Source organism: Ruditapes philippinarum, unplaced genomic scaffold (assembly GCF_026571515.1).
Source record: "Ruditapes philippinarum isolate M1 unplaced genomic scaffold, ASM2657151v2 ctg95_1_1_1_1, whole genome shotgun sequence".
Taxonomy (NCBI): Eukaryota; Metazoa; Mollusca; class Bivalvia; order Venerida; family Veneridae; genus Ruditapes; species Ruditapes philippinarum.
In genome coordinates, this window is record NW_026858117.1 from 645825 (window position 1) to 657981 (window position 12157).

At 32.0% G+C, this 12157-nt stretch overlaps 1 protein-coding gene across 4 annotated transcripts in view; it reads left to right on the forward strand.

The window, feature by feature from the left end:
* The window catches only part of LOC132752164 (dystrobrevin beta-like), an 87377-nt gene that overhangs the window by 14782 nt on the left and 60438 nt on the right, over nt 1-12157 (forward strand). For 3 of the 4 annotated variants that reach the window (XM_060742458.1, XM_060742455.1, XM_060742456.1), the window contains exons 2-3: nt 8007-8231; nt 12006-12101. In XM_060742458.1, coding sequence (XP_060598441.1) covers nt 8147-8231; nt 12006-12101 — 181 coding nt within the window. In that variant the 5' untranslated portion in view covers nt 8007-8146. The remainder of the gene's footprint in view (nt 1-8006; nt 8232-12005; nt 12102-12157) is intronic. The other variant, XM_060742457.1, reaches the window with a different exon arrangement.

Here is a 12157-nt window from a genome sequence, read left to right on the forward strand (position 1 = left end):
TAGTCTAGTGTTAGGTAATTTGCCTTCTTATAGTCAGTTTGCAAGTTTTATAAATGACTGTGTTCTTTGTGTATATTTTGTTTAATCTCACACTACAAATTCCTGAGCATTTAATTTCTAATATGTGTTTTTCCAAGTTAAACTGTATAATGGTTCAATAGTAGAGTTGCATTTAGAGGTTTTTATTACCAAATAACTGTCCTGTAAATGCAGCAAAAAGGTTAAGCTACTAAACTAAATGTAGATAGATTTTTCAAAGGAGTATTTAAGTAAAAATCCAAATGTTGATACAGTGTAGTAGACTATTTTAAATTAACAGTTTATTTTTTATTGTCTCTTGAATGTAAGAAGTAAGTTCATCTTGTATTGCACAGGTACGTTAAAGTCCAGGCATTTTTCTTTCTATCAAAATAGGGAAGCTGCCCCCAAAGGTAATTCTTTAAATCAAACAGTTTTCTCCTGAAATTCAATTCATTTCAACAGATTTTTATTCCCGTTTTGCAAAAATATTGTGTTGTTTAGAGAAGGGCATGGAAAAAACACACACAAAAACAAATTTCAAGGTCACTGGAGAAGAAAAACAGATTTAAGGCTTATAATGAAAAAAGGTCTGAAAATTATTCAGGTTATGTAGTACATGCTCATTGCTTTTATAGAAAGATAAAGGTTACTAAATGGATTTATATATCAACTCATAAACCACAGGAAGGATTTTGATGAAACCAATTCTGACTACCATTATGCTTGTTTAATGATATTAATTTACTTGCCAACTTAAGTTATATTTTTTTATAAGAACAATTTTACCATGATTATCTCATGTTATCAGTGGTTAAAATTGGGAAGAACACATTGTTTTAACAAGATCATTTGAATTATATAACCCTGTTGTTAAGTCTTAAAATGTACCGGTACTGAGACTGCCATGGGATCTTTCAGGGATGTTCCCACTGTACTGAAAAATAAGTTTATACTTTGTATTTATGACTGGTGACATTATTCTGCATTATTTTGTACATTTAGATTATATTTGATTATCTGCTTTGAAGGTTATATAAAATTCCTGCCCTTCATGCAGTGTTTCCAAATATACCCATATGAAGGTATGTGTTCCCTGTTTAGTTATGTATTGTATAATTTATTAATGTCAGACTTACTGAGAGTGTAAAACCTCGCACACACTTATATTTTTGTACTAGTTAGACCACTGCCACATTGATGAGCATGCAGCTTGCGAAAGACAAAGTATTTGATATTTTGTTTCCTTTTACCTTATACAGTATAACAAGAACAAATTTATGATGTATCTTTGACATATATCAGACAGTTTTTGTATAGACAACACTGGCAGCAATCATTGTAAACTTCAAAATCAGCCACTCTGGGACACATGACAATTGTAAATGTCTTATAAGGAATCTGGTTATAGCAGTCTTTATTACCAATAGGATAGTAATTGGCAGGTCTATAACTCTGTTCGATCAATAGCTAAGTTTAACAAAATGTCAAACAGCTAATAGAAATTCCCTGTAGGAAAAGTTCTATCCATTTGATGTTAATAATTTCTCATAGATAATCCCATCTTGATATGATAGCCAAAAAATGGAGACAAAATGCTGATTGATTTAGTATCCCTTTGTAGATTACATTACAATATCTGTTTATCGAAACATTTCATTTAGTTTTTCTTTTTTATTTGGCTTTGAAGTAGAGTGTTAAAGAGTCATGCAGATATAAAATAGTTTAGTTGTGTTGTTATTGTTTGCAGAAATATTGGAACTTATGTAATTCTTTCTCGTTTAAAGTTATAGGATATTTGTTTTTGAGTCAGTCATGGATTAGTATTATGAATATCTCATGGAGATGGGATATGATTTTAAATGTTTGTTTGAGTGTCCCTGCTTTTACAGTTACCATTTGTTCGAACACTTTGTTCCAGATTTTGAATATTTCATGCTTAAGGGGCATCATTTTCAGCACTAGACACATTTTCACCATTTGACTGAAAAGCACCTAGAAAAAAAATTTATGGATCCCAATGCATGTTAACCTGCAGATATATCTAGAAAACTAGCAGTGTCCAGGGCATTTTCTCAGGCCATTTAAGCCTTTTGATTTTGGGTAAAATTATTGTTAATATTGCAAATTTGGTAGTAGAAGTTTGATTTTTTGGAAAAACTGCATGATTAAAAAGGAAATTTCTATTGGGAAGAAGCCTTATAAAGGCCTTTGTTATATGTGGACAAGGTGAAAACCATTGTTGTATATTGACTAAAACCTTTGGCTTGGAGGATAAAAACTGTTTACTGAGTTCTGTCTCAGAATTTTCATTGGTCAATGTACATTCTATGGCAGTCTCTGACCAATCAAATACCTGAGATATAAGTGAATGTAGAAATACATTAAATTTTATAACCTGATTGTCTAATTTAGTACCTTAGTACCTTACTCTTATAGTAATACTTAGTGTGATAAGTTGGAAAAAGTGGCCAACCGAATTTTTGTAAATTATTCATCGATATTACAAAATAATGTCATGATATATTTTCTCAGAAAAGAAATTGTTATCATTTGTTGTATCTAATGTTTTATTGTACCTGTTAACTTGAAACAGAACTGATAATATTTGAATAATTCAGAAATTCCAGGGTTAAATAATTAGTTTATTTCAGCCTGAAACTCTATGGTTTCTTTGAGTTGATTTGGCATCCATGGTTTAAACATAATTACTGTTATATTGGTGGAGGGGGGGTGTAGTATTTGGAAACATTTAATATAATTTACCTGAGATGTATGGGTAAGTCAGCATAGATATTAACAGAATGCTGTTTCTATTAATTATATGTTGACCTAATAATATAAAACATACCATGTATCATTCACCTGCCTAGGAAATTGAATTCATATAACTTGGTAGCATTAAGGCTTAGAGGCTGTATGTTCAGAAACTGTCTATAGTATTATACATGTATGAGTGTAACATGCTAGAAAAAAGACAACTTAAGTACATGTACAGTTATTTTGATTACCAAACATTGTGTATATTGTACTACAGACCAGTGACTGCTTATTTTGATGTTTTTAGATAGGAGAGATTGACTGCAGTTGTCTTTTATTTATCAATAATCTGCTTGAATGGAAAGTAATTAACCTTTAACACCAGTATTGAGTCAGGCTATTGGTCTGCATACAGTATCTGTCGACCAACTTAAATATATTTACATCTTGACATAATAAAAATTTGAAAAAGATGGACATCTACACTTAAGAATTCAGCAGGTTGCTTGCTTAAAAAGGATTCTTAGGTTGATTTTTGTATGTTTGTAATAATGGAATGAATGTTTTCTATTAAATGTACCTGATGATGACAAAACTATGCATGAAGGGGTAATTTTGGGGGCTCCCATCACTAGCTTAAGTAATATTGTTAGAAAGTAAACTTTGAGATATTGACCTCAGAAGACTTGGTGTAAGTTAAAATCCAGTTGTATTAGTCTAAAAATGATGTTGATGATTACACTCAGGATAGATGAATCATTATACTGTTTGTCTTAATTATGGAAGATTTTTAAGCCTTTGATTTAAATTTTTGTCAATTAGTCACAGGGAACCCACATGTAATTTTGACACAGACACATGATTTCCATGGTTACTCATTTGTTGCCGTCCTGTAATAATTCTAAGGTTGTTTTTTTTTTTAAGATTCATTGTAAAGATGTTTAATTGATGTGCCTTTGTTTTCCCTAGAGGTATATGTTTCTACAAATTTCATTGTATTCATGCTGTGAGCAATGCTGACTTCCATTCAATCATGATAGAACTATTCAAGGAGTTTCTAATTAACCAAGAACTTTTCTCAAGTTTGAGTTGATTTTTTGTAGTGATAAAACCTTCAGTGTATTTGCTGCCTACTTGCTGCAAGGTTTTTTCAGAGATAATTTTTATATGCCTCAAACACACCTGCTTTTCTGATTCATTATTAACTGCATGAAGCATTGCCTTGAAATCTTTAAAACAATTTAGAGCAAAAGTGATGTAAGATTGAAAGTGTAAATAGCAAGTTTTATACCTTATGCATGGCAGCACTTTTAAACCATGTGAGCAGTCTGTTTATTGACATTTTTAAAGCCACCAATTTTTACAGCCCTTCCAGCCTGCATTGATGACATTATTTGAGCATTTCTGACCAGGCATTATACTGTTGCTAGGTCAGTAATTAGTCCCCTACCGGTTTACCGGAGGGGACTTTAGGTTTACCCTCCGTCCGTCTGTCCGTCCGTCCGTCAGTCCGGCCGTCTGTCCGTCCGTCAGTCCGTCCGTCCACAAAACTGGATCCCGCGATAATGCAAAAAGTACTGAAAATATTTTAATGAAACTTGATATATGGATAGATGGCAGTATGGAGATTATGCACGTCTTTTTTCTTTTCTTCCTATGTTGAAAATTCTGGTTGCTATGGCAACAAATAGACTGAAAATATGGCAAATTTTACACATAATCTGGATCCCGCGATAACGCAAAAAGTACTGAAAATATTTTTATGAAAACTTGATATATGGATAGATGACAGTATGGAGATTATGCACGTCTTTTTCTTTTCTTCCTATGTTGAAAATTCTGGTTGCTATGGCAACAAATAGACTGAAAATATGGCAAATTTTACACATAACCTGGATCCAGTGATAACACAAAAAGTACTGAAAATATGTTTATGAAACTTGACATACTGGTAGATGGCAGTATGGAAATTATGCACATCCTTTTTTTACATCCTATGTTGAAAAATTCTGGTTGCTATGGCAACAAATAGACTGAATTTCAAGATTTCTGATTCTAGTTTTTACGTTTTTTCACTGTAGGTTCTTTATTTCTTAAATCATTTACTTCAAACTTAAATTTTATGTTTCTGGTCATCAACCACATCATTTGTGACAAGGTTAACAACTCTAGCACAAAAATATCAGAATTACCTCCCTTGAACTTAAAATTTTCATTAAAATTTTTTTTAATAACTTCTTTTTCTGAATGTATCTACTTCAAACTTCATATAAATGTTTCTTATTGTCACTCAACATTTGTGAGTGTTTCAATACTCTAGCAAGACTATTAGGGAGAATTATGCCCCTTTTGAACTTAGACTTTTTTTTGAGAAATTGGTAATTTTTACTCCAACTTCTTCAATCATGATAGGATTTTAAAAATGTTATATTTTGATAACAGGGATGTTTAAAAAATAACTTTAGAGTGTCCTTCAGTCCGTCTGTCTGTACATAAAAACTGTTTCCTGTGATCACTTTAAAGAACTTTTTCAACAAATTTACTTAAAATAGGAACCTAAGTGAATGGCCAATGGCCCTTCAGAATGTTGCTTGGGCTCTTACCGGTAGGGGACTTATGGATTGCTTGCAATACTATGATAATTGCTTGTTTTATTTTGATATGGAAATTTCCTTTTATTTTTCTAATGAACTATTCCATATTAAAAGCATGGCAATATCTATGGTCAGCAGCTAGTTAAGGAATAATATCAGTCACCTATATAAGCAAGTATTACATGGAATTGTTAGAGCCAGTCCAGTTCATAGTTGTCCATGCAGTCTAACCCTAGACACTATAAATTAATGCTTAATTGTGAAACTCAGCTTATTTATAATTGCAGTTTACAAAAGTAAGTTTACAATTCAAAGAAGGGCTGGACCATTAATGATACATGTAGTGGACAAACAAAATAACTCAAGTATTTTATTAACTGCACATTTGATAAGGAAGCAGATTGACCAATTTTTAGCTCAACTATACGAAGTATATGGAGAGCTGTCCTACTCGCCCCGGCGTCGGCGTCCGCGTCCAGATTTCAGATTAAAGTTTTGGTGCAGTAAAATATTTTTCACTATAACTTTGTCATTTCTTAAGGTATCAACTTCAAACTTCAAATATATGTTCCTTATCATCAACCACATCTTATGTGACAAGGTTCATAGCTCTTGAAGCAATATTTTCAGATTTATCTCCCCTTGAACTTAGAATTTTCCTCAAAAAATATTATTTTTTACTATTACTTTTTTATTTCTTAAGGGATCAACCTCATACTTCAAATATATGTACCTTATCATCATCCCCATCTTATGTGACAAGCTTCATAACTCTAGCACCAATATTTTTAGATTTATCTCCCCTTGAACTTAGAATTTTCCTTAAAAATATTATTTTTTACTGTAACTTATTTATTTCTAAAGGGATCAACTTCATACTTCAAATATATGTAACTTATCATCATCCACATCTTATGTGACAAGGTTCATAACTCTAGCACTAATATTGCAAGAATTATCTTCCCATAAACTTAGATTTTTTTACTAGAAAAATGTTATTTTTTACTATAACTTTTTTAGTTTTAAAGGTATCTACCTCAATTTTCAAATACTTATTCCTTATCATCAATTACATTTTATGTGATAATGTTCATACCTCTTGAAGCAATATTTACAGATTTATCTCCCTTTGAACTTAGGATTTTCTTTAAGAAATATTATAACTTCTTTACTTTTTAAGGTATCTACTCCAGACTTCAAATATATATTTCTTAATTATCATTACACACATGTTGTGTGACAAGGTTCTGACTCTAGCATGACTATTTCTAGAATTATTCCTCTTGATCTTGGAATTTATGTTAACAAATGATATTTTTTTACTATAACTTAATACATAATTATACATAATTGGTCTTTCTTTCATAGTTTTGTCCTCTTTACTGCATCCAGTATTTTATTAGTCGAGCTTGGCTGTCTCCTGTGACAGCTCTTGTTGGTAATGATACCCATTTTGGTAATGATGTATAATTTGAAAAAAAGAGTATATTAAGTATAATATATAAGTCGTTAATTTCAAGAAGTAACATTATGTAATCTTAACTATAGACAGGTACTCCTGATTAGACTGCAAATTGCTCCAAAGTTGTACTAGTCATGCACTGTGACTAATTTATTTGTTTTATTCTGGTCTTTTAAAGTTTTTTATATTGTAGAAGTCTACAGCTAGTTGGTATATAATAAATGTGAATTTGCGACAATCTGTTTTGATAATTACTAATTATCAACAGACCAACAGTTACTAATCCTAAGTTCCTGTGTTCTTAATTTATCAAATGTAAGTCCGTTGAAAATACTTTTATACCCTCCCCCCAAACCCCCAACACTTAAATTTGTTGTTGGGAGAATCAAGGGGGTTGTTACAGGTCCAAAGCAAAACTGGAATCACTTTGACACTTTCTGTCAATCAATCTGTCTCTACTGCTTCCCCCCTGTAAATCCTATACCATAAGATGGATTAACTTGGCTTAAATTTCCCCTCAGAAAGGCAATGGAGCAAAACCTGTGCTGCCTCAAGATCACATTTGAAATTTCATGGCCACCTCTACTCCATAAATCTATTATACAGGATTAACCCTTGAAAGATTTTCTTCAAACTTGGCAAAAATGTTGCCAACAACAAACATATGTGCAGAATCCATACTGCTGCTGTGTCAGCTCAAGGTCAAGGTCATCGTTGAGGGGTTAAATGACAGGTATTTTATGTCTAATCCATAAATCCTGTACCTTTTTAGTGATTTTCTTCAAACTTGGCTCAAATGTTTATCTCAACAAGGTGTTGTGCATAACCTATATTGCCACAGTTTTGTTAGCTCAAGGTTAAGATCACCCTTGAAGGTCAAATAAACAATTTTGTGTCAGCAAGCATCATAAATTGTATACTCCTCGAAGGACTTTCTTCAAAGTTATCTTAAATGTTAACTTTAAAAAAAATATTTAATTGACCTACATAATCGTAATCTGTGTCATAGTTGAGAGTATTTGTCACTCATGTGACAGCTATAAAAAAATTAATGATATTGAAGTTAAAAACTAATTTACATTTTTTAAATGATTGATTGTATGAATTGATAATGCAAATTATTTTGATGTGTTACATGTGTTGTTTGTTATATTACATGCTTGCGGATACAGAACATCTCAGATGAGTTTGACCTCTTAGACATTTAGAGAAAAAAAAACCATCTTGCAGAGCATTTCAAATTAAATTACTAGACTGTCTAATAAAAAGTGATCAGGTGGATAGAAAATAGATATATACATATATATAGAAAATGTTGAACACAGAAAATCTGGCTCAGAACCAGCTGAAATTTGCCAATGTCATACAAAATATTAATAGAGAGTTACAGGAAAAAGGTACAGTAGTGTTCAGTAGTAGATATATTTTAATTTTGAATGTTTTAAGGTTACCGTATATCTTTTAATTGTTTTCCCCACCAACTGAATGCATTTAGACGATCCTCTATCAGCACACCCGACCAACTTTATAGGGGCGTCCATGGCCGAGAGGTTAAGGTCGCTGACTTCAAACCACTTGCCCCTCGACTCTGTGAGAATAAAAAAAACATACACTTATGCAGTTAGATAATTTCCTTAGTCTTTTGCCTAAAATTTGGATGTTATAACTGGTACAATTAGGAGCAATACGGTAATTAATATTCATTGTTGTTGTAGAATTATCAGTCGGGGGATCAATTATCTGTAATGTAGTTAATTGCATGTTTACCATTTCATACTGGAACCAATTTATTTTTAATTTATTTAATTGCTAATAGTTTGAAATATAAATATCATTAATCTCAAGCAAGAATATTTTAAACAGAATATTTTATGCTTCATTATGCATTTTTGTATACTTTAAACAAATCTATAATCAATCAAAATCATCAGTAATACACGATATAGATTTGTTGATTTGTTTAAAGTTAGATAACATTTCTTATAGGAAATATATAATGGTGAACATATATTCTGTGATAATCTGTAATTAATCATTCAAAATTGATTTTATACACTGTTGAAAGCAAATGATAAGATAATATATTACACTAAGGTTGATTGATTGAAACAATTAACTGAGTATTCAGAATATATTCCCATATGTCTTTCCTTCATTTTCTGAGAGAAATTTTGTTTAAGTCCGTATGAAATGGACCATTTTCTGATATTTTTTTCTAAAAATATATGATGCATAACAAGAATAATTTAAATGATTTTTTTAATGTTCTTTATGGAATTTTGACTGTCTCATTGATATCTGAACAAATTTGAATATTCAGACAGAAAGAAGTTGTGAGATGAAAATTATAAGCTGTTATTTTCACTTAAGTGACCATCTTGTAATAAATGAAATTTCCTTGTTTGTTATAGATTTTGGGTTTTTCAATTAAGATATTCTGTGTTTATTATTTTCTTGTTTGAATGTTGTATATTTATTAATGAAAACTGTTTTGGTTGGGTTTTGATGTCCCACCAACACTGAACATTTCATAAACTGGCTCTCACGGACCAGTATAGCTTCCTAAAATGAAAGAATCCAAAGTCCCTGGCAGGATTTGAACCTACAGCGTTTAGAGGCAAGCGGTATAAAGACAACAACCTTAACCACTTGGCCACTGAAGCCCTGTCATTGAGCACCATTAAATATTTAGGCCTTAATGAATAAGTTTTTTTCCCAATTAATTTTTTATGAAAGAAAGCCATTTTTTATTAGAAACTGGATACTTTATAAGGAAGCATTTCAAGAAAGATAGAAAGTTAGCTTTGAAGGCAAGTTCAGATAAACTAATAGATCAATTCAATGGCATAAGTGTTTGTCTTTATGTGGACAATATTCAAATTACTAATAAGATCTTGACCTTTTTAATCTGACCTTGACCTCAAAGGCCAAATTGTCAAGGGTTAATTGTGTTGCTGCATGGCGTTTTGTGAGCATAATTATGTGAGTATATGTTGCTTAAAGTAACAATAATGTCAAGTAACAATGTAATACTGTGTAGAAAATATATAACGAGCATGGCTTAGTAAATGTTGTACCTCTTTGTAAATTATTGCATTATCTTTGCACAAAACATAAAGTTTACTTTGTCTGTAACGTATCTTATTTCCTCCAAAACATTCTAGAAAATAGGAAATATATGACCGTCCTCCTCAGAAACATCTGGGAAAATTGTAGACTTGAATTTTGTTGTGATGAAATATTAATAGCATAATATGTGTATTATATAGATTTTGTAATTGATTTGTAACATTAAATTGGAGTGGGTCTGATAATATGTTGTTGTTTTGCTTATCTGATATATACAGAGGGAGTTTTTAAGAGTTTTATAACCAGGTGTGTGATCAGTATTATACTGTTAGACAGGAGAGCTCTGTTAGACAGGAGAGCTGTTTGAAATTGTCTCAGTGTCAGGAGGAAAACAGAACAGCCAAATACTTAAACTCAATGAAAATATGCCAGAATGTGTGCTGGAAATAAAAGAGCAGATTTTAATGATTAATATTATGCTGTTATGGTGATTATTTCTTGATTTTAATATGATAGCAAATGAAATTTCAGTCATATCAGAAAATTGTATTTTTAGCTCATCTGAGCACATATTATTTCACTTGAACAGTTTTCAATTGACCATTAAAAACAACATTCTTCTATGACCCCCCAAAAAAGTTTGTTAAATATTAAGGCATAATTGCATGTACATGACCTTACCCTGTAGAAGCATAAAAGTTACACAGTTGCAGTATTTTGATGTAAAATTTATATTGGACTATACAAACTGCTAAACAAATCATATTAGAAACAGCAGTATTTTCTATAGAATTGGTATGAAAGTAGAACATCTTTTGAAGAGTCATTTTCTCCATTTAGTAACAATTGTCTATGGTACCTAGGTAGTGAAATGTTGCAAGTGTATTAGATTTTATTTCTTTTTTTTTACTGTACATTTTTAACTTTTTTATATAGTCAAATGTGCATGTCTACACGTTGTAGCTTTGAAGTAATTTTTTCAATTTTTGCATAAATAGTGGAAACAATAAGCTTTAATATACTTTTCCATCTCGGCTATCATCTTATGATATAATCATTATGTATAGGGAGTTCATGCATCTGTATTCAAGGCTTTCTCCAACAGTACAGCTGGAAAGTCTGTGCTCATTAACCCATTGCTTCATGAGCATTTTGTGAAAAATGGCTGTTTTCATTGAAAAGTCTCCCGTTACAAGTTCAAATTGCTATAATACTATAAAAACTGCTTCAACACTAATCAAACTTGGCACAAATGTTGACTGGACCATTGTCCTTGCAACAACATGCTCAGGCTTAAATTTTCTGTTACCATGGCAACGAGGGGACATCTCAAAATTGCCAAAAATCACTATTTTGCGTTGATTTTTTCCATCAAAATTGATTTCAAAGTGCTGCAACTTCTCAATGGATTGAGATAGAGTCAAATGCTTTTCAGCGTTGGTTACACGTTACCTTATGATCAATCTGGGGTCATTTACAGCCTCTCACAAGTCCAAAATTTTCTTGGCGATGAGGGGGACTCCGCCCCCCTTCAAACCCCCCCAAACAGAAGGGGGCACATCCCCCTTCTGGCAACCCCCTGATGTATCTTTTGGTTGGGGGGCCGCGCCGAAAAAAGGGTCACTTTTTTTAACAACATTTCTCAAACAAAAACAAGTGTTTGGGGCCTAAATAAGGCATTTTTTCATCATTTGAGACAACAAAAAGGGGGGGGGGGGGTGAAAAAGGCGTTAAAAGGCGTGTATATGAAGTAATGGGTTAACATCTCCAAGCCTGCAGAGCTCAGAGTCCAGAATTTACTTTGTCCCAGGGTTGTTGGAGATGTTAATGAGCACAATATATTATTGTGTTTCATAATTGGTTTTTCATTCAAACAAATCCGATTTGTCGTATTTTTGATGTACTAGTGCAGTGGCATTTTAAACTACTAGGGCCATTATTGCAGTATGCTATAATAACATGGTGCCCTGAGACAGGCATATAAAAAACATACCGCAAATGTTTTTTTGATTATATCAGTTAATGCATGTTTTTTACTCCGTGCAGTTTTTATGCAAAAATTACTAGTACTATAAGATAATTATATATTTGTTTTTTTACAGGATTTGTGAGAGATGGGGGCGTGGACTCGGGCCTGGAAGACATGAGTCCTACACAGCAAAAACTGATAGGAAACAGGCAGCTTATAACAGATATGAGTAAGTTTACAGATATGAATAAGTTAACAGAGGTAATGGATATGAGTAAGTTAACA